This window comes from Malaclemys terrapin, chromosome 18, assembly GCF_027887155.1.
Source record: "Malaclemys terrapin pileata isolate rMalTer1 chromosome 18, rMalTer1.hap1, whole genome shotgun sequence".
Taxonomy (NCBI): domain Eukaryota; kingdom Metazoa; phylum Chordata; order Testudines; family Emydidae; genus Malaclemys; species Malaclemys terrapin.
This window is the reverse complement of record NC_071522.1, coordinates 5838924-5864195: the sequence shown is the minus strand read 5'-3', so window position 1 is coordinate 5864195 and position 25272 is coordinate 5838924. Positions and strand designations below refer to the sequence as shown.

General features: G+C 36.0%; 1 protein-coding gene across 1 annotated transcript in view; it reads right to left on the bottom strand.

Moving 5' to 3' along the window:
- BRIP1 (BRCA1 interacting helicase 1) overlaps positions 1-25272 on the bottom strand; it is a 126857-nt gene that overhangs the window by 16153 nt on the left and 85432 nt on the right. Inside the window, exons 15-17 of the mRNA XM_054008544.1 lie at positions 23342-23501; positions 21547-21668; positions 2940-3052 (exon numbers count right to left, since the gene is read on the bottom strand). Of these exons, the coding sequence (XP_053864519.1) occupies positions 2940-3052; positions 21547-21668; positions 23342-23501 (395 nt within the window). The remainder of the gene's footprint in view (positions 1-2939; positions 3053-21546; positions 21669-23341; positions 23502-25272) is intronic.

Below are 25272 nucleotides of genomic sequence, written 5' to 3'. Positions count from 1 at the left end.
ACAATTCATAGAATCACAAGAGTGACCATTTGATGACACAAACTAGGAGGTCACACATTATTTTACAAACTGAGGACTTGATGTCTAATAATTACAACAGATGTTATTTGTTTGGCAATCTACTGTTGTGGGAAAGATAGGATAAGTACTGAAAGGAGAGTATAGAAGAATGTAGGGGCAAGGTATGGGAATGCACTGAGTGTGGTTGTACAAAGATTTATAGAACTATGTACTTGTTTTAGTATTTTCTGGCAAGGTTTTAATAAAATAACGTTCTATACAAAGAAAACATCAAGATGCAAGGTAATGATGGCTGTTGACTCTGTAATTAAAAGTTTGTTAAAAAGTGGCTTTCTGTAACAATCCTGAAGTGCCACTTTATATGAATCAATTATTTTTATAATACATTGACCTTCTACAGTGTCTTTCAGATAAGGGTTTTCAAAGAATTACACAAAAATAAATGAACTGGACCACACAATCCCATGAGAGATACATAAACATTATCCTCATTTTACAAATTAAGGAAAACTGATTCAAAAAGTATCAGGGGGTAGCTGTATTAGTCCGCATCCACAAAAACAACAAGGAGTCCGGTGGCACCTTAAAGACTAACAGATTTATTTGGGCATAAGCTTTCATGGAAGAAAAGGAAAGAAGAAAAACCTCACTTCTGAAGAAGTGAGGTTTTTTACCCACGAAAACTTATGCACAAATAAATCTGTTAGTCTTTAAGATGCCGCCAGACTCCTTGAGGCAAAAAGAAGTCTGATTGGATATACAACGTCACTGTGTCTAGAGATGGGATTAGAATCCAGATCTTCTAATTCACAGCATCATAACTAGCTCAGCAAAGAATTTTTTCTTGAATATCTTTAAAGCCTCCCATGAAAGAAAAAACTAACAAAACAATTCAAGGCAAAAGATTCCTTCCGAGCTTTTCATTTTTTAGTGCTTTAATAAGTGCTGTTTTAACTTGCCATTTAAATGAATTATACCCACTGGAAACATATCCCACACGTTTAGTAAAGCAGCATTGCAAGGAGTTCATCGCCCAGTTGTCACCTGGTCATGCACACCATCTGGTATATTCCCAGAGGTTGTTATTACATTTCACGGACTTATGTTACTTCATATACGGTAACAGCACTATATTAAGAGAAAAGTGCCAGATTCAAGACTAACATGTTTCTGCTCACTTCAATCCCTGCAGGACTCTTTTACAGAAAGAAGCTTGCCTATCTGCGGCAACCACTTTCTAGGACTGTCAGCAAATACTATATTTTGATTTATATTCTCTTTTTATAAATGCACTGAAATCTACTGGCTTTTCTTTTCCAAGGCTCAATATAATAAAATCTGGGTCAAATTATAATATAAACCAGAATTATTCTCCCTTACATGAAACTGAGCCTTTTCCAAATACACCAGTAGGGGAATCTGTCTTTCCCTTTCGGCTCAGATTAAAGTGCATCCATTTAAAATGGTTAGTCATACAATGAAGACCTTTCATTAGCAACAGATTTTAAGTGGAAAATGTCTATATTTTTAGACAGACAAAATAACCTGTATACTACACAACCAAACTCTCTTCCTCAAACTCACTTCCTTCAGTAAGTCTTCCATCACTGATCACCACTCTTGCACCCTCCTGGAACTAAAATTTTTTATTTTTAAATTACTCTCACTCCCTAAAAGGAAATTAACAAGATTGATATCTAACAATGAGTATGTATCATGATCTTTTACTATTCTCCACCATATTCCCCCAATCCCTTCCCCACCCGTCATATATATCCCTCGCATGCTGTATTAAATCAAATTTAGGGTACTTCTGCACTGCACACTTCTCTTGGTGCTGTGTATGTAGAGTACATACCTGCAGAGCCCCACAGCATGAGAATAAACAGCAGCATAGAGAGTGAGGCATAGCTTAGGCAAGAAGAGTAAAGACACGTCTGAAGGGTGGAGGTATGTATGTGAGTACAATACTATATAGGCTCTATTCACCCAAACTGCCTCCCCATCTACACTGCTAATTTTGGCAGTATAGTGTCCTGCTGCTGGAGCCATTCCCCTCTGCAGGAAAGACTCCCCCCAGGAGGGAAAGGTGTGGGTGGTTGTGGGAGGTGGTGCTTGGGCATGTAGAAAGCCAATATATACTCTAGGTTTCTAGTAGGTCTCCACTCGCTGAAGCAGTGCCGCACTGGCTACACGGCTATTTATACCCATTCTCGCTGTGGGTTTAGTGTCTCTACTCTATATGCCACTGCAAGTGTAGACCTCACCTCAGATTTGACCACAATTAGTTGCAATAAACACTACTCTTTCAGAAAGTCTCAGTGACAGCAGTCATGCCAAAATGAACCCAGTTACCATGCAATCTCTTTAAAGCAGTACTGAGGACAACAGCTTGGTTAGATTCTCACTCCTCAATCTTTGTTCAGCACAAACATCAGCTTGCCAAATATCTTGCCACTTGATTTGCAAGACGTCAGTCCACTTTTAACCATGTTAGTTGTTACAAGACTTTTGGTCCATAGAGTACTCAGGGCAGAAATATTTACAAGGCAGGAATTATAGTTCTGAGTTATTTACTTTGAAATGAAAGATACCCACTGACTTAAGCGTCAGTCGGAAATCTTTGCATTTGATTCTTCCATGGCCCTAAAATATGAAAGAGTTCCTGAATTTAAAAGGGCAATACAGTTTCCTAATTAGTATTTGCTTGACGTGTTTATGGCAACCCCTTACAGTTAGATTTTACTGATGCCTATCTGAAGAAAGAAGAAATCTGAATATCTGTATTTTAAACAATTCCAAGGATAACATGAAGATGACGTGCAAAAATACCTCCAGTGCTAAGAATGAGGGACTGATCATGTTCAAGAAAGGAGTTTAAAAATGAAAATATTTAAATAATATTCAGTTTCTCTTACCTGCCCAGTGCCTGGTTGAGAGCTCTGTAAGCTTGAATTTCATACCACTGGCTACCTGGTAAAAGGCCTCTTGTCTTTGAGTGCTGGTCATTGTATTTCCTCTTTAACTCAACCTAAAAATAAAGTCAAAATATTATTTTAAAATATTTCCTTTTGCAAAATTATATAGTAAAATGAAAAACAGAACAAATTGGTTAATCAATTGGGTATGAGAGAGTGAGGGAGGAGGCTGTTAGGTAGAACACTGTGTTAAAAAAATCTCTTCCTTTCCAGAGGAAATTTCATCCAAGCCCTTCTTAAACCACAAGTGAAAGTGAGTTTGGTGCCCATCTCAGACTCTATTTGTTCACAACAAACCACTACTAACCAATTAAGAATAATTACCATTCTTTGCTTAAGATTAGCCTTGTGCTGTCTCAGACTAAAGGCAGAGCTGCGTGCCTGGTAATAGCTAATATTAGTGTCATTTGCATAAGAACCACCGTTCATCAAATATAATTGAAATAATATTTTAATGCTAAGCTTCTAGCTCTCATTTTGCAAAAATATCATAAAATCCATAATTGAAAGTTTTATCACAAATTTTTGGAATGTGCAAAGTGGAGATAATTTTGGACATGCGTTTTACTGTATAGACTCATCAGTGTTTATATATTTCAGTTGTACAGTAAGTGTTGATGCTGTAATTTCTAAAAAATATAGTTTGAGTTTAGGACCTATTTTCCAGTCTTTGAGAAATTACAGATTAGTTTATCAACAGTTCTAATAAAAGGCAGTAAGAATTTTTATATATTCTACATAAAGTTTACAATCCTGAACATTGTTTCAGTTGAACATTGTAAAGGATTTGTGTAATCACTCTGAGCTTTTATGTCCACAAATATAAATTGTATCTACTTAACCATGAATGATCTAAAACACTACAATATCCAAAACTTACTTGATTGATTGCTCTCTATTAAAATTCTAAATAATATTTCTGTTTTTCAGGTATAATTCATGGTCTTCACTCTGCTCATTTTACTCATACGTAATATGTGGTTCATTCAGTAATAGCTTATCACTCACAATACAGTAATCATATCTTTATCCAGACCTCAGTGGCCTGCTGGGAAAGGATGGATAATCACTAAATTTGGTCATTTCCATCATTTTCAAGTAGTAGTCTAAGACTGAAAGGCACTATGACTCCTGCCATGCTATATAACACCATTCTCATTTCATTCCTTACAGCAGGCACCAGAGTACTCCAGTTGCTAAAATCACATACCATCCAAGCTTACCAGGCTACCGGAACACACCTACTTGTATCAAACACAGCTAGTTTCTGTCAAGGAATACATAACTGACAGACATGTGCAACGGTTTAATATTGGGAGTAATTCCCTGAACACCTGGCAGAACTGCAGAAAAGAAAATGTATGCAGTGTAGTTGTAGCTGTGTCAGTCCCAGGATATTAAAGAGACAAGGTGGGTGAGGTAATATCTTTTATTGGACCAACTTCTGTTGGTGAGAGAGACAAGCTTTTGACAGAAGTGACTTGAAGAAGAGCTCTACGTAAGCTCGAATGCTTGTCTCTCTCACCAACAGAAGTTGGTCCAATACAGATATTACCTCACCCACCTTGTCTCTCTAATATTCTGGGACTAAGAAGTCTAAAACACCACAGCATACATGGAAAGTAAATGTAATATTTGGGGTGTGGGCAAAGGAGGGAACACTTCTGAAGTACTAAGATGTTTTTTAAAAAAGAAAGGGAGAAAGTAAATGAAATAAATAATAAATTTTTGCTCTATAACCTGAATTCAAAGGCATTTCTTTACATAAACCCTGGACTGCTGGAGCAGCTGTGTAGTATGTTGCCAGATAGAGAAGAGGGCTAGGGTCTCCAGGGCTGGGGTCAGTAAGGAGTGGTAAGCCTCCTGGAGGAAGAAGCCAGCTCCTCCAGGTAAATGGAACCTCTCCTCACTAGTCAAGGAGCAGTGCTGATATCAACTGCACGAGAAACCCCTCGCCGTCCCATTTCAAACAAGGGGATAATGCTTGTTAAAGATCCATTCTGAGAATGTGCAGAATGATCTCTTATTTGGAAAATATATCCAACTCCAATATATATTTTCAAAATGTATTGGTTTAAAAAAGACATAAAACTACAAAAGAAAGGTTCTTTTCACTGCTCTTTTGCACAGTATTAACCTTTTTAAACTGACATCTGAAAGGACACGCTTCAGGAGAGAAAACAGCAGACTTCTAACCACATCTGACAGGTAACTTTCAACTTGAATTTGGGTAAGAAATTTTATTTTGTGTACTTATGCCCTTTGAAACAGCCTGTCAAATTTACAAATTCAATCTTTACAGCCAGAAAGTAAATTCAGTTTGATTTCACAGATTTAATATTTGTTCCAGTCACTCAGATTTTATTGACTGGTGCATAAGGTTTCCTTTGTTATTTTTGAAACATACAGAAGTCTTTTCCCCCTAAATAGTTTGTAAACATTCATATAATTCTTCACAAAAAAATTTAAACAGTAATTACACATATCTGTGTATTACAATACATGTAACTGCAGTTAGAATAACCAAAGACAGTACTTTTAAAGGATTTCAGATGGAGAATAAAATTTAGGAAACAATCTAAGTAGTGGGTAAAGCTAAATAAATATTTTAAAATATGAAATAGTCACAAAGTTCTTCTGAAAGTATTTCATAATTCTCTTAATCTCATGATAAATTTCTCAACAGAATTTCTTCACAAAGTCTTTTGTCAACATTAATACATTTATCATTTCTATAGTTTCTTGCTACTTTGAAAGTCTTAGTAAAACAATATTAGAATAACTTGTCATTCTGTTTTACACCAATTACAATTATTGCAGGCAGTGTCACATCTACACACACAGGTATATTCATATAAATAGAGTCAGCGGAAACATTGTCCCATCAGATAACAAATATTGAGGTCTATATATTAATGTAAGAGATATTAACCTCTCAATTATATGAACAATGGATGACAAAAAACTAAGTATTCCATTTCTCTCACTCTAAAGATCAGGTTTCAGCATGAAGTGACTATTTAGATTGCTGAGGGTTAAGGATTCATTATAAGTCTAGTAAAGGTAAAAGGCCAGTGCATGTCATTTTAATCCAATCAGAATCTATTTCATTGTATAACTCTGCATTATCAGGCATCAAATCAACACCCAATTCGAAATGACATGATGCATATGTGAAAAAGCCAGTCTCTCCTGCTAGCAAATATCCTAAATGTGCAGTAAACCACAGGCTAGAAGGGATTAGTTAAAATGTCAAAAGACAGCCTTTTACTTTTACCTGTTCATCCTTAAAAATATACTCTTAGCTATCAGGCATGCTTTACAGACAAATAGTTTCAGCAAGCAGCAGCAGAAGGCCTATGGCAAGCTCTGCCATCTTGCAGCTGTCACAGAGATTAGTCTTTGATCTATCTGGGAGGTCATGGTCACAGTCACATTAGCTGAAGTCTAACAACATTATACCTGTTAACTACTCGTTCTTTTAATGCTTAATTAGACAGACTTTCCCATTATGGAAAGTTTAACTGGGAAATTTGCTGAGTTTCAACAAAAACTAAATGACATAAACAAACTTTGCTTACTGTGATTTGGAAAGATTTTGCGGCAGTTTATATTACAATTCAAGTGTATTTTACAATGCTTTCCTAAAGCAGAAGGCTAATAATAGAGAAAGTTAAAAAGCATTTTACTAGACAAGCTCTTTTGGGGATGGTGTTGAAGGGTGATGGAGAATGGTTTAGGTGAAATGACCTGTGAAGACCTGCATTCATCTTTGATTCAAGGGATACAAGAAATAATAGCCTTGCTAGCCCATGGTGAAAACAGCATTAAACTACTCCATTATTGGCCATGTGCTGAGGTGATGCTTAGGAGAGTAACTGGGGTGTGCAGGTTAGAGTGGAGGTTTATTTACAGAGTTACATGCAGAAACCTGTATAGTGTCTTAACTTGCACTGTATTAGAGAGCAGCACATTTATTTAACTTAATAAAACCCCCAAAATTTTAATATATAACATTAGGGCATGCAAATAGCAGCTTATTATGAATTAATAGCTTCTGGAGAAAAACAATGGTGGAATGATCTAGCCACAGCTACATTTTATCCTTTAAATTGTGTACTTTCAGTTTAATGTTCGGTAAATAAAAAAAAGTTTCCCTTTATGGCAGTTTCATATAAAACTGAGGTGAATATAAGTGCATACGACACTAGAAGTTTAAGATACCATCACATAAACAATATATATGAGAAATATTACACTGTCTTACACTCATGATAAGCTCTTTAGGACTAAGAGTTCAACCCATAAATAAGAGTAAGAACTAATCTGTTAAAACTACTGATTAAAACTATTAAGAAAACTTTACTTCAGTAAAAATAAACACATTGTCCACCAGACACTCATGCAAAATGGTTTTATCTTCAGCCAAGGATAGGGCCTTAGACCTAAACAGTTTATAGCAAAACCAAACTGGAAGAGAGAGAATGTGCATTAGGAGCGTTTACTATTCAATATCAGCATACCATAAACACATGCATCAGTATAAATATCACAATATAAATTTCAATGGCTAAACTAAAGTACAAGGTCTTGTATGCTGAGTAACTTAAATAGACAAAATCAGTATGGTTGTGTTTTATTTTATCTGGCATATTTTCAAGATTTTTAGAGGCAGTATTTTATTTAACCAAATGCAGTGCTATATTTTGCTAAAACGGAAAAAAAAATAAAAAAAAAAATGGGTCTCTGCCAAAAGTGAAAAAGTCAGGCTCACTCAGATATAACAGCACTTCTATCTTCCCTTTTAAATTACAAACTGATACACAACAGAAGGAACACTGAAGACAAGGCAACAGCTCAGCATTGTAATGACACAAATGTAAACACCAAAGGCAGCACTGATGAAAACCCTGACCAGAAACCTGCCGCCTTCTTTATACTACCACTTGGTGGAGCTCTGAGAGTCACTGCTAAAGAGACTAGAGATAGGATGATTCCAGATTGGATAAGGCTAAACAAATATTGACACTCTACCAATATATTTGTGCATTTATATGGGTACACACATACATACTCCCTCCTCTACATCCATCCACCGCAGATTTAAAAAGCAAAAAAAATATTTTAAAAAAATATGGTCTTAAATCTATCTTCTTAAAATCTTGTGTGTCCAGTTAGGGTCTGTCTTCAGACTCGTTCAGAACATACTTGCCATCTAGTCACCCTCTTGATGAATGCCAAGTAACCATAAAAGTTGGCGAATGTAGGAAAGTGAAAGACAATCATATCCCTTATTTTCTTTTTTGTTTGAAAATGTTTTAAGTAGAAGTAGCATTAAACAGTGTAGCATTTAACATTTTTTTCCTTCAAAAGAAGTAACAACATCTGTGAGAATTAAGACTAAGTAGTGAACATGTAAAGACCAGGGCACGTCACAGAACACACGTTTCACTCCTCAGTAGGCTCGCTAAAAGCTATATCTAAACACAGTCTCAATTTATTAACCCATAAAGACTGAGATATTAACAATAGGACACTACTTGCAAACTGGTGCAGTCTTTTCATGGGCAAACAAAGGCTTGAAATATGCAAATGCCTATCACCTGTAACCTGTCAAACTAGTTTCTGTGTATGCTGTAGAATAGCTTATTTTGTAATCATACCAATGAACACCTTGCAGAGTGCTAAAGATAAAATCCAGATTACTTAACACAGATCATTCTACTTCACTTTCACACACAGTTGCCACATTTTTCTGTTTAAAAAAAATCTTCATGTGTGTATAGCGTTCAAAGATATGCTAAGGGTCAATATTATCTTTCGGTACCATCAAGTCTTTGTATTGCTTGGTTATCTATAGAATGCTGTGCTGTGTCTCTCTCTGTCGACACCCATAGTATTCTGTAACACTGCTTTGGGCTGGATAAATCAGACAGGCTCAACTGTGTGCAATCATATCACCTACCAGTGGCTGAAGCTTACTGAGGCTATAAACTAATCTTACTACAAGAGTATAAATATTTCACAAATTGACACTAGCAGTTTTTAAATCTAATTTATTTTTAAAGGTTTAAACAAAAATTATCTGCCTTAATGTATGGGCATGAATGTGAAATAAAAGAGCACGAATAGTGCAAAGCTATCTGAACTCCAAAATATTTGAAGTAATCAACTCCCTTTTTTTGACTGCCACTTAGAACGTCAGGGACCTCCCAGTCCCCACCATGCAAATCTCAAACTCTCCAACATACACATTTTAGGTTTTTTTTCTGTAACAGTAATCGAGAAGAAAGGGACGGTTCTCATCTCTGTGGTTATATCTGCAGCTCCAGAACACAGCACCATATCATTCAAATCTCTTGCATTTTGCAGACTGCTTCTTCCATACAGTACAACTCAAAAATGACTGGGCTCTGGAGTTCATGGGATTTGAATGGAGCAGTACTTGGGGGCCAATGTCTCCTGTAATGGAGATAGAATCAAAGCTAGTCAAAAATCAAGGAAATTGGCAGAATGGAAATAGAATGAGATAAAGTCACAACAGGGAAGAGAGGCTGTAAAGAAAAAAAATCACTGAGGCAATTTGATAGACTAACCCCATAATTCAAAACTATAAATATGAGGGAGCACCTGTAGACAACTATTATCATCCTGCATCTTATCATTTCTCTATGTATCTTTCTGTGCCAGAACAGTATTAACAACTACATGTGAAGAGACATATTTCTCTTATTTTTGATCCACAAAGTGCCTTTTCACTTGAAGCACTTCATTCATTCCCAAGTATTCTCACTCTTAATCCCAGTGACAAAGACTGTAGGAAAGGCTTATATAATGTTAGAGTCACTGAACACTTTTAGTATTGTCAACTACAGCATGTGGCATCTCCGAGATCTTGAAGTTTTGCGGTTTGACAAATCATCTAGCACATTCACCCCAGGCCCATCTACTCATCTCAGTCTTGTAGGCTTTGAGGGACTGTGAACTAGTGACTTGATTAAAATCTAATGCAACCAAAACTCTCCTCTGAAGAGAAAATTCAATCCATTTCCAGTGAAGCAGAAGTGAAAAAAATCAAACAGCTTCCCTTGAGGTACAACGCTGCTGCATACGCTCAGTGCCACTGCGTCTAAGGTGAAGTGGTAAGTGTCAGTCATCCTTACAAATCCCCAAGGTGATAGCTCCACTTTTAAAGCCTTCAACATTCTTTGACAGTAAAGTAAAAACTTAAAGGTCAACACTACTTGCTAAGGACAAGATAAACACAAGAAAATCACTTTGGAATTTTTCATGGATCAGAAAAGTAAACTATTAAAGGTAAAAGAAAAGTTTTGATTTGCTCTATTATTTGTCCAAAGGCTAAACTAAGGGATATATTTAGGGATGACTCTCTTAATCTGCGCCAACATATTGACATTACTGTTGCACCAACAGAAGAGAAATGCCATCCACTAGCCTTGTCTGATAATCTGAACTTAAAATGTTATCTTTCTAAACCAGAGAAATTCTGTATTTTACAAAATGTTGCAGATAGTTACCAAAAACCCAGCCTCTATTATCCATAATTTTTTATTTACATAAAAACTTTTTGCAGCATAATTAGTACTGGGAATAATGGTGGGAGAGGAGTTATTTTTCAGTATTTACAAACAAAAATTCTTTAAGGCAAATGGTGTATTGTCTCTCTCTAAAATTTATTTCTGCTTCAGGCTAATATGCAAAATTGACAGCAAGCACAGCTTACACTTGTTGAATGGCTTTTAAAATTTTAGAGACAAAAACAAAAAGCACTCTGAATTTAGTTTTAACACCCCTTTTTGGCCACATTCTCCACAAAAAGTGGCTCACATGCCAAAGCAAAAATGTTGTCTACACCTGGTATTTTAAGTGGGCTAAACCTTAACTTATTTTCCTCCAAAGAGAAAAAAATTGAGAACAAGGGCAATATCCTCCCAACCACCTTGGCAAGATGTGATTTTTTGCATACCACAGTCATTGTTACTATACTTTAGTATAGTAACCACTGCCATTGTTACTATACTTTACAATAACAAGCTGAAATAATTTATGGTACCTGTTGCAAGACAATCACATAATGCCAATCACCTTGAAAACGTAATACACACACATAATTAGTAAACTTTTAATACTCACAATTTGAACACATGCCTCTTGAAATGTCAAACTATGTCCCTCAATCACTGTTGTTGTAAATTTGGGGGCCTGCTAATATAATGTTGTGCATTGCAATCCTCTACAAACAGTCAAATCTATTCATCACAATCTTTACTATTTTAAGAAGGTATTTTATTCAATTTATTACTAAATATACTTGTATGGTGATGGAAATGAGAGGGGCATATAAGTATCTAGATGGATAGGACGCATATCCTTATTCACTTGCCCTTCCTCTAGATCAGGTCACTTAATATTCTTTTTAAAAACCAGCTTCTGTAAGAACACCCTTTGAACAGTATCTCATGTTTGTTTTTCCTTTAAAATTTTGATAAGGGTTTTTTATGATCCCATTACTGTTTCCCCCCTTCAGCAAGGGAGAAACTGACTGTACAGAAGAAACAATTAAACTGACCACACTTTTGCATTTGATATCACTTAGTGTAAGCAAAACAGTGATTTTTTGCAGGGTTTTTTCAGTTATACTGAACATAAGGTGTTTCTTGCAATTACAGCAGTTATACTATTTTAAGCCAGTAACATAATTTCCAAGTTGATAGTTTCCCTTTTAAAGCAAAATTGTTCAGAAACATTCAAAACTACTTAGAACTACCAAAACTCTAGAGCAATAATAAAATATCCAGTTTCATTTTAAAGAGACGCTTTAAACTTCGTTGTATAGTATTCAAATAATGTCAAAAATCCTTGCAACAAAATTTCCAAAAAACTTGTAACTATGTATCAATTCTCCTGTATTTTAAAATGACTATTTACTTTTCCCAAAACATGATGGGATTAAAAATGAAAATTTCCTAATTCTAGGATTTAGCTATTTAATTAGTATTTGCATGGCTCACAGTATCTGGTTTTTATTAACTGATTTTTTTAATCGATTCAAGTGTGCAAGTCATAGGTAAATGAGGACCATAACTGCTTCCATGAAGTGGTAAATAGTCTACACTAGTGCAAGAAAAATGAACCAATGGTGTCATGTAGAACAGAAGCTTCATTTTCATTCAGAATAAAAATGTATTTCAGTCACCATTTAACTAGTGTAAATTTCTCTTTCCCTGTACAAGGAACAACAAGGAAAAAATACAAGCTAAAAAAGGTTGAGACACGGATGGAAATAAGTTTAAATATTAAGAAAAGTTGCTGTTTGTTAACTGGAAATTTCAGGCACCGGTTTTGATTTGTTGATTCTTCATCATAGAAGTGAAGAAACCCCAATAGCACAACTGATTTTTTTTACACCATTAAAATACTGAGTACATAGCAATGAAAAATGAAATTCAAATGTGTTCCATCATGGCTCACAGATTACACTTCTGGAAACAATAAGAAGGGTATCTGCCTTCATAGCTTATATTCAAATCATAGCAGCTGACTAAAGGAAATATGTAAAAGATTCTCATTATAAGGGAAACCCTCTTCCAGTTGTTGAATAATATCAATGCACAGAAAGTGTAGTCTTATCCAGTTTATTTTCTTTTTACATCTATTCATATAAAAGGGTTTGAATGTTTTCCCTACATATTTTGGCTGAGTAAAGGTCTCACTTAACTGTACCACAATTATAAAGTATGCTCTACTGTAGTACGCTCAAAAAGGCATCTGGGAAGTGGAAGTCGAGAAATCTTCTCTGAGAAAATTAGGTTAATGCTTGCTCTATCAGAGTTGCCCATTACCAACATTTCATAGCAAGTCTCTTTATTTTCAGGTCCCCTAAGAAAGAACAGTAAATTATGACTGAACTAAACAAGTCACACTTGGCTCCAAAATCAAATTTTCCTACCTCTATTTTCAGGTCCCTGAGGTAGGCAGAGGAAATCCTAGTCACAGCCAAAGAAGTCATTTTTGGCTCTGAAACATATTTTCCTGCTTCTTTCGAGCCAAACTCTACCACTGAAAGTACCAGAGCTTTACCTAGTATTTGAATGTTTCTCTTTTTATTTTTGCTGTAGCAACCGGATTCTTAAACAATATGAAGACATTTTAAATAATACAGAATTGGTCCTATAGTGTCCTTTTTCTAAACATCTTATTTTTCTTTTATTGAGGTCCAGTATACTTCCAAATCTTAGTGATCTTCATTTCCATAATATGAAGAAGGTAGGTTTAGACTGTTAAACTAATGCATTTAAAACAATATGTGCCTAGAACTCTGGATTGGACCAAATGGAAAAAAAAAAAGTCAAAATAAATAAATAATATCCTAAAAGGGATCTTGTTTTCAAACAAACAGATTAAGTACATAATATGAGCTACAATTTAAAATCTCTACCATTATTTAAGTGGACTGAACATATTATTTGAAAACCTTTTTCCTCTCACGCTTAACTGAAGTAGCACCTTATATTTTCTCCAATGATATGGAGAAAATTACATTTAGCATTATACCGCATACACCTCTACCCCGATATAACGCGACCCGATATAACATGAATTTGGATATAACTCGGTAAAGCAGTGCTCCGGGGGGAAGGGGAGTGGGCCTGCGCACTCCAGCGGATCAAAGCAAGTTCGATATAACGCAGTTTCACCTATAACATGGTAAGATTTTTTGGCTCCCGAGGACAGCGTTATATCGGGGTAGTGGTGTACTTTACAATGGGACTTTTACCTGAGTAAAGACTGTAGGATTGGATCCATAACATTACAATTCCAAACATACAACAAAAGTTTAATGAAAATTATTTTAGCATCAAACAACATGAATTTGGGATGACACAGCCTTCTCAGTCACATTATTTATATTCTTTAACAACACAGTTCACTAGCATTAGCATCAAATTACAAATCATAAAACATGTTTAGAAAGCAGGTTGATCAGAGACAAGTTATATTAGCAGTGGAGATGAGCCAACATCAAACTGCCTTTTTAAAACATTGGTCTCTAACGCCTCAATCCTACAAACCCTTACGCTTGCACATAGTATTAGTGAAACTAATGGGATCACTCAGAAAAGTAGGATCTATGTGCAAGTGTAAGGGTTTGTAGGATTGAGCCTGAAGAGGCCTTTTATTAACCATCTAATAACCTGACTTGCAACCGTATTTCCATAAAGCACCAGTGACATTTTTTAGTGACAGAGAAAATCATTGGGTGATATGCTTTAGGGATTTGCCTAACAAATGTTCAACACTTACGTTTCCTTTTTTAAAAAGGAAGTCAGAATTAATTCCAGTATCTTCTGTCTTCAGCATATTTCTAATTGTCTAAAGACTCTGTTAGTTAAATAGCAATATACTTTTGTGACCTATATCTTTATTATTTTCTTATATTTATTATGAATTATCTGCTGCCTATTCAAACCACCTCCTAAAATTTGAAACCCACTTAGAAAGTTTTATAATTTCCAATACTTTATAGCTCATCAGTTTTCCAATTAATTGACTGCCACAAAATCTACAGAAAAGCTACCCAACTATATCATAGGACCACAATCCTAAACTCCACTTGTGAACCTCGAGCTTACTTTGATACCTGCAAGCAAGGAAGCATCCCTTGAATGACAAAAAAAAAAAAAAATCTGGGCTCTGCTGGACTAAGGAGAGAAATGAATTCCACCGTAGAGGACCTGTCAAGGAGAATAACCTGCCAGAAGCACCCTCTCATTTACTATGAGGGAGTTCCAGCTTGAGGGCTTCCCCAAAGTCAAATGACATGGGAGGGAAAGGGGGGAAAAGGTGATCTCTCAGGTAACCAAGACCCAAACACGTTAGGGCATTAAAGGGTAAAACCAGTATCTTTAATTTCAACCAGAAACGTATTGGTAGCCAAAACAACTCTGAGTAGGGTTATTGCATAATAAAGTACTACTCAATACGGAGGAAGGTGGCAAAGTCTGGCTCAACATTACAATATGTAGGCTGTCTATCTGAGCAATCAAAGATTTTCTATATACATACAAACATATCTGCTATATCAATTTCTAATAAAAAGCATCGTATTCTAGCTCCCAACTGCTTTAAAACATGCTCTCATTTTAGCTCCGAGTTTTTAAATGACACTCAAAATATTTAAATGACACATAAGAATAACCATGTGAGAGTGGAATGTATTATCAATCTCTTTCAGAGGCTAGAATAATTCCCACACCCCTCCTATATCCCACAAACAACTTGACTAAATATCAGAGACTGATCTGCATGAGACTCAGTGCATCATATAAATCAGCTATTCGAGAAAGTAAATTAGCTTCTGACTCAAGTAGTAATGCATTCACCTACCTAAAACAAATTCTAATTCTTAAATTAGCAGTATCCAAAGAAAACAGTGCCTTAATCCAATTCTGATGCAAACTGATCACAAAGATTTAGGTAAACTGGCTCAAAGGAAAGCCATCGCAATGTATTACTTATGGCAAACACTAAGAAGAGGAGAGAATCCAGGATTCTTATCTCTGGGGTCAGTACAAACTCTATATTTTTCCTGATTGTCTTTGTCACACCGTTTTCAGTGTTTCATGGTAGGAGCAGTTGAATGCGTGGTCTCAAATGCCTGAAAACCCCACAGTAGGACACCCACTGCCCCAGCCCATAAAGGAAAGAAAAAGGACTTAAGCCTGATTAAATGAGTACAACCATTAATTGAATCTGCATCATAAGCAGGACGGCAATTTCTCTGCAGACCAAGTATTATTTAACCCCTTGGCAATAGGATTTGAGATTTTTGGATGCTAACTGCGAATGTAAAATGCAGTAACATAGCCAGCAAAGCGCAATCATTTATGGCAATGGGTTAAGGCTTAATTTGGCCCAACTGCCCATGCACTTACAATTCAACAGGTCTGGAAAAGGGAATATATGAATCTAAGTATCTGTTTTATGTTAAATTTATTTCCTCTCAATCAGTAATATTAAGTGTTTAATCTTTCCAAAATAGGAACTGCTGTTCCAAGTGAGAACTGTGATTTTGGCAATTCATTACATCAGACAATTTCATTATAATAACTGGAGTGCCTCATTTATTTCCTGCACTATAGTGCATTTCAGAATTATTTTGCAGCCATGCGTGCACTCCCATAAGGCCACAAACAAATCTTCTTCAGGGAGAAGAACTGCCACCATAAAGGTGGCAATCTGAGCTCCACTGGCAAAAGGAGTAACATACGTGAGGCTGATCCAGAACTTTCTGAAATATCTGACAAACTTAAAGCTAGGGACAAAGTAAAGCATTCCTCAACTGAATTTACATAGAAGTAGTGCTAACTAGATGTCACTTTGAACCTAAGTTGCCTTTTGCTCAACATGTCTACAATAATAACTAGCTTTCCCAGTATTATCTTAGGAGCATTGCCATGCACCAGCCAGCTCTTCAGATCTGATGCTAAGAGACTGGTGCATGCCCTTCTCTCATCTAGAATTGATCACTGTGGTGCTTTGTGCAGTGGCATATCTAAATATATATACTCAGAGGTTCAGCCTACTTGCAATTGGCAGCTAGTGTTTTGATCCTTGCTTAAAAATTTAGTTTTCTTAAATCTAACTTTTAAAACTATAAAATATCTCAACATAATATTGATGTTTGGTATTTAGTGAACAGTAATGATTTGTATTGTCTGGCTCTAGATTTTAGTTCAAATCTGGCTGATGTATTAAACACACACACACACACACACACAGGTAATCATAATTTATCCTTGACTCACTTCTGAGTTTAGTGTTGCATACAATACCATCTAGAATATAAAAATCACCCACTTTTGGAGATCACCTACTGCAGGAACAATCTGGGAGGATTCCAACCACATTACAGAATGAGTGTTGCAAAACTTCATTTTAATATATAAAGGTCTCTAAAATAAAACATTTCTAATTACCGCTCTAACTTTACAATGAGGAACAAGACTTTTTAGTATATGTACATTTTGAGTTTAAAACACTGTGTGCCAAGCTTTTAGCCAGGAGGAAAATGTTATGGATGAGTAATAAGTGATTAAAAAAAGATTAAGCTAGTAACACTGAAAGAACATTGCGCTAGCAGGCACCTTAAACTAATATAATCTTACTAGTCCTTATAGGATGCACTTTTTTTTTTTTTTTTTTAAACCCAGGCAGTACCTACACATGCATTTTGGACAACAAAGAAATCTTTGATTATGCACTTAAAATGCAGAATGCATCCCAAAAACTAAAGAAGCTAAGTCAGTTTGGGCTGTCAAGTCCAAACTTATTACTTGTTTGTTTGATTTGGCTTACTTATACCACTGTTTGGTTGGCTCTACTATTTGTTTATTATGGGATATTTCATTTTGGTTGTTAGCTCTGTACAGCAGTATGAGTTTATTTTATAAAGCACCTTTCAAAGTTATGTAGTAGTAATGGTGGTGGCTGTTATCACTGGGAAAGAAAAGGAACCAACAGTTGGATGACTGTTTAGTTGGCACACAGAGAACACTAATAAATAGTGTTACGAATAAATTTGAATAATATGGGTTCTTAAGTTTATTTGGTACTGCAACCTCTATATTCCTGACTGATCTCATGGTATGCCAGCCTCCCTTTAGCATAAGGGTGGAAACTCTGGAATTCTACACTTAGTAGAGATAGTTACCTCTAATTAGAATTCAAGTCAGTTGTGTATAAAACATTTAATGCAAACATGGATATATTTTAATGTAAATACCTTTGTATACTCAGATCCCAAAAGGTAGAAAATCCCTATTTATTTTGGATTTTACTGATAAGGATGACCCTCTTGCTTTATATATTGTAGGGACCATAGTGGTGGTGGTGTTTTTTTTTTTTTTTTTTTTTTTTTACAAAGAGTTTCTTCTTAGCCCATTAATTAGTATTCATATGTGACCAGAGATTAACCAGACACATAAATGCTAATCTTTTCCACTGTATTGCTGTATCTCTTAGTTTTGATGTTATGGAAGAGGATGCTCATTGAAAAATGTACTTTGAGGATGAAACTGATTTTGTATTTAAACAATTGCCTCATTTTAGAGGACCTGCATCCACTTCCAAACAGTGTTATTTTATTATGGTGCCATATTTAAAAAATAAAAACTGGGACACTTTGGTGGCAATATTTTTTTAGGGTTGTGAAACAGTCATACTGAAGACAAAAGTACACTTTTAAATGTGGCCAGATGTTGCTCCTGCCACCTTCTAACTCAACGGGGGGGGGGGGGGGGGGGGAAGGATAGCTCAGTGGTTTGTGCATTGGCCTGCTAAACTCAGGGTTGTGAATTCAATCCTTGAGGGTGCCACTTAGGGATCTGGGGCAAAATCAGTACTTGGTCCTGCTAGTGAAGGCAGGGGGCTGGACTTGATGATCTTTCAAGGTCCCTTCCAGTTCTATGAGATAGGTATATTTATTATTATTAACAGCAAAACATGCATATTTCTTGGAACTGGTGGATATTTTCTAGTAAGTTACTGTGCTAAATGAGTTTATCATGAAACAGTGAATGTGTGTCATTGACATTCACTTTGAGCACAAGACCAGCTTTGCTGTTGCCTACACTCTTGACTTCTCTCTTCACTTCAAACACTTTTCATCACACTGAACACTTCTTCCATTGGTCTGTTTGCTACTGGTAAACCAAGAGCAAATTCTACTCTGTGTAGCAATATATCTTTGGGTGTAAATCAGGCACCCATAAAGCAATTATGGCAGTAAAAGAAAAATACTTCCAATGTTGAGAGTTGAAAAGTGGTAAATACTCCTAAATTATAACTAACAAATGTCAACAGCAAGATATCATATTGCATGTAAAGGAAAACACACTGATTTCTTCAGTTACAAAAGGGCCATATGAAAAAAGAAACAACAGTCATATTCTGTTCACTGAAATATTGTGCTTCGATTTTCAGTATTAAGATTGGCAGCCCTTGCTTAACTGAACAGTGAAAGAAATGGCTTCAGATGCTTTGGGAAATTTTTAGTTATGGGAACTCTGATCTGTATTTTCTTTATTCCTCAGTTAGATTATACGAATCTATTAGTATCATTTAGTAAGGCAGTTATCTGATTTATCTTGGTCATGAGGCAACCCGTGATATTTTTTACTGGAGGATGTGTCAGAGTTTTATGTTATTCATGGATAAAGCAAGCTGACAAGAGGTATAGTTGAAGGGAAAGGGAATTAAAAGTATGAAGACTAAATTTAAGTTGATGTATTCTGAAGTCTAACTAATCAATTACTATAATTTTTTGTGCTTCTATAACACCTAGGAGCCTTAGTCATGGACCAGGTTCCCATTCTGCTAGATGCTGTACAAAGATAGAATAACACTATAGAACAGGTATGAAATAATTCATAGAATTTCATGTCAAAGATATGTCACTCTCCGTAGCATGCCCTTGTTTTTGGAATTCGCTCCCACTGGAAATAGGTCTCAAGCATGTCAACTTCTACCACATGCTGTAAGACATGTGTTTATTCAGGTTCTCAATTAGTCCATTAATTGAGTTTCCTCATTTCTGCTTCTTTCAGGGGAGTGGCTGAGTGTCAGGAAATATGCCACCAGCTAGTTGAGGGAAACGACTTAGCAAGCACTCAGGGCTGGTCTATACTTAAACTGTAAATCAACTTTTAAGCTACGCTACTTCAGTTACATAACTAAAGTCGATGTAACTTTGACTGATTTACAGTGGTGTCTACACCGCGCTATGTCGATGGGAGACGCTCTCCCGCCAACTTACCTTCTGCCTCTCGGGGAGGTGGAGTACAAACCTCGATTGGCAGAGCACTCTACCATCGACTTAGCTTGTCTTCACCAGACTCACTAAATCGATACCACTGCATCAATCGCAGCAGTGCAGATTTAACCGGAAGTATAGACAAGCCCTCAGAACTAAATCTCTCACTGAATTTGATTAACAGAGGACCAAAACTATAACACAAGCATTGCAAATGAGGACTAAGACACACTGACAATTATGTGGCAAAGCTTCCACAACTCCTGTCTGTGTTATGCCAGAGTTTTCCCAGTACGTCAGATTCCTCTTCTTCGTGAATACTTAATCTTCCCACTGACTACCCCCCACTCCAGGAAGGACTGAAATAACAATCAGGATAGCAAAGGACCAAAAAAAAAAAGTCTATTAGTTACATGTCTAATGGGTACTCTTTTCATTTGGGTACATACATTGCAAGTCAGTCTCTCTCAGATTACTCATCACATCTTTCTTTCATACTTTATTATTTTTAATCCCTTTACAAAACATAATGGACCTAAACGTGAACCCTTTACTCACACTGATGAGCAGTTACTGACAAGCAGTCCCACCAAAATTGGTGAGTATACTCACGTGAATAACTTCTAAGCAATGTAAGGGGCTGACACTTTGGTCAACTCAAAGATACAAACTGACCCGGAAATGTAGTTAATTTAGGCCTACCACTACATTCAGAAGCCACTTTAAGATCTATGCCTCAAATCATCAAAAAAAAGCAATGTTCTCAATTTCCAGGAAGAGCTCATTTCATGTAATAATTTCACACTTTAAAGAAGCAAGCTAAGCATCAACATTAGCTTTGGAAAAGCTAAATGAAGAATGTTACACACAACGATGTTGAAGGAGGCAATGGAGACTGAAGAGGGGACATGCAGCAACCAACAATGAAAGAACTTTAAGATAACAATGAAAGAATGTAGGTAAATCTTTCACCTCTAGGTTATATCTATATATTTACCTCTCAACCTATTTTACCCATCTTAACATTCTTACTTTAAATTTGTATCTGTTATTTATTTTCTTAGGAAACAACCTCAAGTAGATTAAAAATAATCTTTTCCCCATCATTTATAAAAAGAAGAACAGGAGTACTTGTGGCACCTTAGAGACTAACAAATTTATTAGAGCATAAGCTTTCGTGGACTACAGCCCACTTCTTCGGATGCATCCGAAGAAGTGGGCTGTAGTCCACGAAAGCTTATGCTCTAATAAATTTGTTAGTCTCTAAGGTGCCACAAGTACTCCTGTTCTTCTTTTTGCGGATACAGACTAACACGGCTGTTACTCTGAAACCCATCATTTATAATGGATCTTAGCTATCACATATCCTACTGTATCAGATTAATCAAGGAGTAGTCTTTATCTGTGCCATAGCTGGTAAAAATGGAGCCAATGGGCACTTTGAATGTAAAAACACTATGACTAGCTGTATTCAAACAATGGCTTAAAATAAATTTATTGTAGTATGTAGTATTAACAAGTGTTAAAATCTAAAAATAGAAGCCACATAGCTTCCCAATTTTACCATGTAGAAAGCATGCTGAAGAATTCAAAATGAGGTCAGGTGAGAGTCCTGACCAAATTTGGTAATACAGTATTCCGTACATGAAGAAGTATTTTAGACATGACATAAATTTAAGTTACAAATCTTTTGGTTAAGTGTTGATGTCCTACCTGAAGGTCTTTCACATTTGGAAATGGAATACCAATAGTTATAACAGCACGGGCATTGTCATCAGAGAAATCCAAGCCTTCGCTAACTTTACCTCTGCATACTGCTATGAGAAGTGCTCCATCTTGGACAGAGCAAAGAAAAATTAGCAATCATTTTGGGAATAAATCATCAGTTACCAAAACGCAGTTTTACGGTATTCTTTGACAAGACTAAAGTTAATACAGCATAATGCAGTGAGTATCAGTTTAAAAAAGTGAGCTGAAATAAAAGTACATGATTTTTTACAGAAGCATTATGATAGCTAATATAATTTAGACAAATGATATTGATGTGCTGAATTAGCAATTTTCATATTATGCTTGCAAGAGGCACTATATAATATAGAAGTGCATCATAGGGAAAAGACTGTACCTACCTAAAGCAATAGTGTTTTCAATTTATCATTTCAATAATGGTATTCTCTTGTTCTCTTACTTACTATTATGCTGTATTGACTGAACTGATATTTAGGGTATTTTTTAATAAAATGTATAAGGTTAAGTTTGTAAAACAGTGCACTGTAAATATGTTTCTATGCTTTGCAAAATGGTGGCTTTGCTCAGAAATTAACAGGGTAAATATTACATTCACTGTACACATCTGGAGTCTATACTGGACAGGTATCAGAGCGGTAGCCTTGTTAGTCTGGATCTGTAAAAGCAGCAAAGAGTCCTGTGGCACCTTATAGACTTTCACCCATGAAAGCTCATGCTCCAATACGTCTGTTAGTCTACACTGGACAGAAAGTCTACAATAAGAATAATTCAGGATCCAGTTATCTGAGAGACCACTGTTGCAGTTAAATTAGGAGAATCTTGCTGAGGTAATATCTTTCATTGGACCAACTTCTGTTGGTAATAAAGTGTTCTTTATGCAGAAGTTTCACAAATGGATCACCTTTTGGAAAAGCTGAATCAACCCTGGACCTTCCTTCTTGTTGAGAAAAAACATAGAAGTGGTGTTGTCGATAAGAACTTGAATCACCTGATTACTGATGGTGGTAATAAAACTTTCACAGCCCCAATACGTTTATGTAGAGAGAAGTCTCCTGTGATGTGCAAAGTGCTTGAGCCTGAAGTTGCCCCAAATTGGCATCCTAGCCCCTGGAGGACACATCTGTTACAAGAGTCCTTGTTAACTGTGGTGGTAAGAAAGGAACACCTTTGCAGACATTCTGGGGATCTATCCATCAACTCATGGACTGAATCACTCTTGCTGGTACACAAATGAGCATGTCCGGAGAACATCTGCTTGGATGGTATACTGAGCAAAGCCAGGCCTGTAGATACCTGAGGTGCAGGCTGGCAAAAGTCTCTGACTTGAGTGAATTGGGTGCATGCACATCTACGGTAGAACGTATATGTGCACAATCACTAAAAGCACAGGGCTCCTGTGAACAGGAGTATGTGATAATGTATTTAAAGATTGTATCATATTATAGATGCACAAGGGGGCCGAATAAAGGTTAATACTGGCATTTCCTAACTTCATAGTGCTTGACTTTGCATCCTTAATGTTATTTTAACAAAGGTTTGGTGTGTGTAATATATGAATACATTACGTACAAACCATCAGGCACAACTCCTCTCAAATCCAAAAATATCATATCATCTAGTAAAATTAATTGTACAACACCAACTTAGTCTGACTTCAAAATATTTTAAAATATCAACCACACTTTCTACCTGAAAAGTCTACATTAACTACTTAATGTGAGTTAAAAATTCATTCAGACATCCTCACCCATCCGATTACCTTTTCCTCCTTTATATTTTATTGCATCATAGTATATTTGGAGCAGTGCATCAAAGTCAGCTTTGTCTCCTCCTTTAGGCTCTGCAATTACTGTCTTAACAAGCTCCAAGTTTCTCCATAAGCCAGTATGCATCCAGCGATCTTTTAATTTATCCAACAACTAAACAAACATACAAAAAAAAAAAAAAAAAATCAAAGAGTGCCATAGTGAATATTCAGTCACCTATTTTTTCAAAAGGCTCTAAAACATACTAAACATGTCCCCAATAAAGTGCACAATAAAAATACCAAACACAACTTTATAAAATGCATATTACTCAGTATTTGTCAAATATTAGTTGTAACTTGACACTGTGGAAATTTGTGCAATTCAATGTAAGCAACTGCATTTCTAAATTCAAACATTTATGCTTTCCACTGCTGCAGCTCTATATACTTACGCCCTGCAATTCTCACCTGTGACAGGTGTTGTACTGATGGATTCTTAAAGTAATAAACAGAGTGGATGCAATTCAGTATAAGTAAATTTTATTTAGCGAAGGCATATGAAATGCACAAAAAGGCTCAAAACCACATTTTTTCATATATTTCTATTAGGGCTATCAAGCAATTAAAAAATTAATCATGATTAATTGCACTGTTAAACAATAATAGAATACCGTTATTTAAATATTTTTGGATGTTTTCTACAATTTCAAATATATTGATTTCAATTACAACACAGAATACAAAGTATACAGTGCTCACTTTATATTTATTTTTGATTACAAGTATTTCCACTGTAAAAAAACAAAAGAAATAGTATTTTTCAATTCACCTAATACAAGTACTGCAGTGCAATCTCTTTAGAATTATGTACAAAAAAACCTCCATTCAAAAATAAAACAATGTAAAATTTTGGAGCCTGCAAGTCCACTCAGTCCTACTTCTTGTTCAGCCAATCACAAAGACAAACAAGTTTGTTTCTACATTTGCAGGAGATAATGCTGCCCTCTTCTTGTTTACAATGTCACCTGAAAGTGAGAACAGGTGTTCGCACAGCACCATTGTAGCCAGCTTCACAAGATATTTACATGCCAGATGCGCTAAAGATTCATATGTCCCTTCATGCTTCAACCACCCTTCCAGGGGACATGCTGATGATGGGTTCTGCTTGATAACAATCCAAAGCAGTGTGGACGCAGTGAATGCATGTTCATTTTCATTATCTGAGTCAGATGCGGACATCTTCTGGATCCTAAAGCTCTAGTTTTTAATACTTTTAAATTATCTCAAATAGACTTGACAAAAAGTTAGAAATAAAAAGTATGGACATACCATTTAACAACAGCCTCTGCTTTTAGGAGCAATAAGGCCATATTGGCTGAGGAAGCCTGCTGTACCTAACAAATTGCAGTCTCTGCATTTGTTATCCCAAATTAGCACAGGTTAGCCCCTTTGTAAGCAAATAGTTTGCTTGCTTTACATGCTCTCTAAACTTAATGAAAATGTGTATTAAATCTAAAACCAAAAAAAGTATGGAGTGAACACAGCTCTTGTAGATTGATTGGCTAGGGGGCAATTATGCCATTGGTTATCATCACTTCCCCTTCTCTCACCAATCCCCAGTCTGAATTTTATCAGCCTAGGGAGCAAGACACCCAGAGATCCATTCCTTCATCTGATCATTTTGTCTGATGATACATAACACACCTCTCAAGACACCAGAATAGCAACACACATTTGACATGAATGGGGATTAAGTAGATCTGGTTCAGTGGACAGAAATAACTATTTCTCTTACTGCTGAATGATCACTAGTATTTTTCTTAACAATTCTGCAGTACAGCCACCTGATTTCATATATTCAAAGAGTTTTAAATTCACAGTTCAACTCTGTAATAAGGATTATGCTTTTCATAGTTAAACTTTTTGTCAGTCCGCTGCCCCCT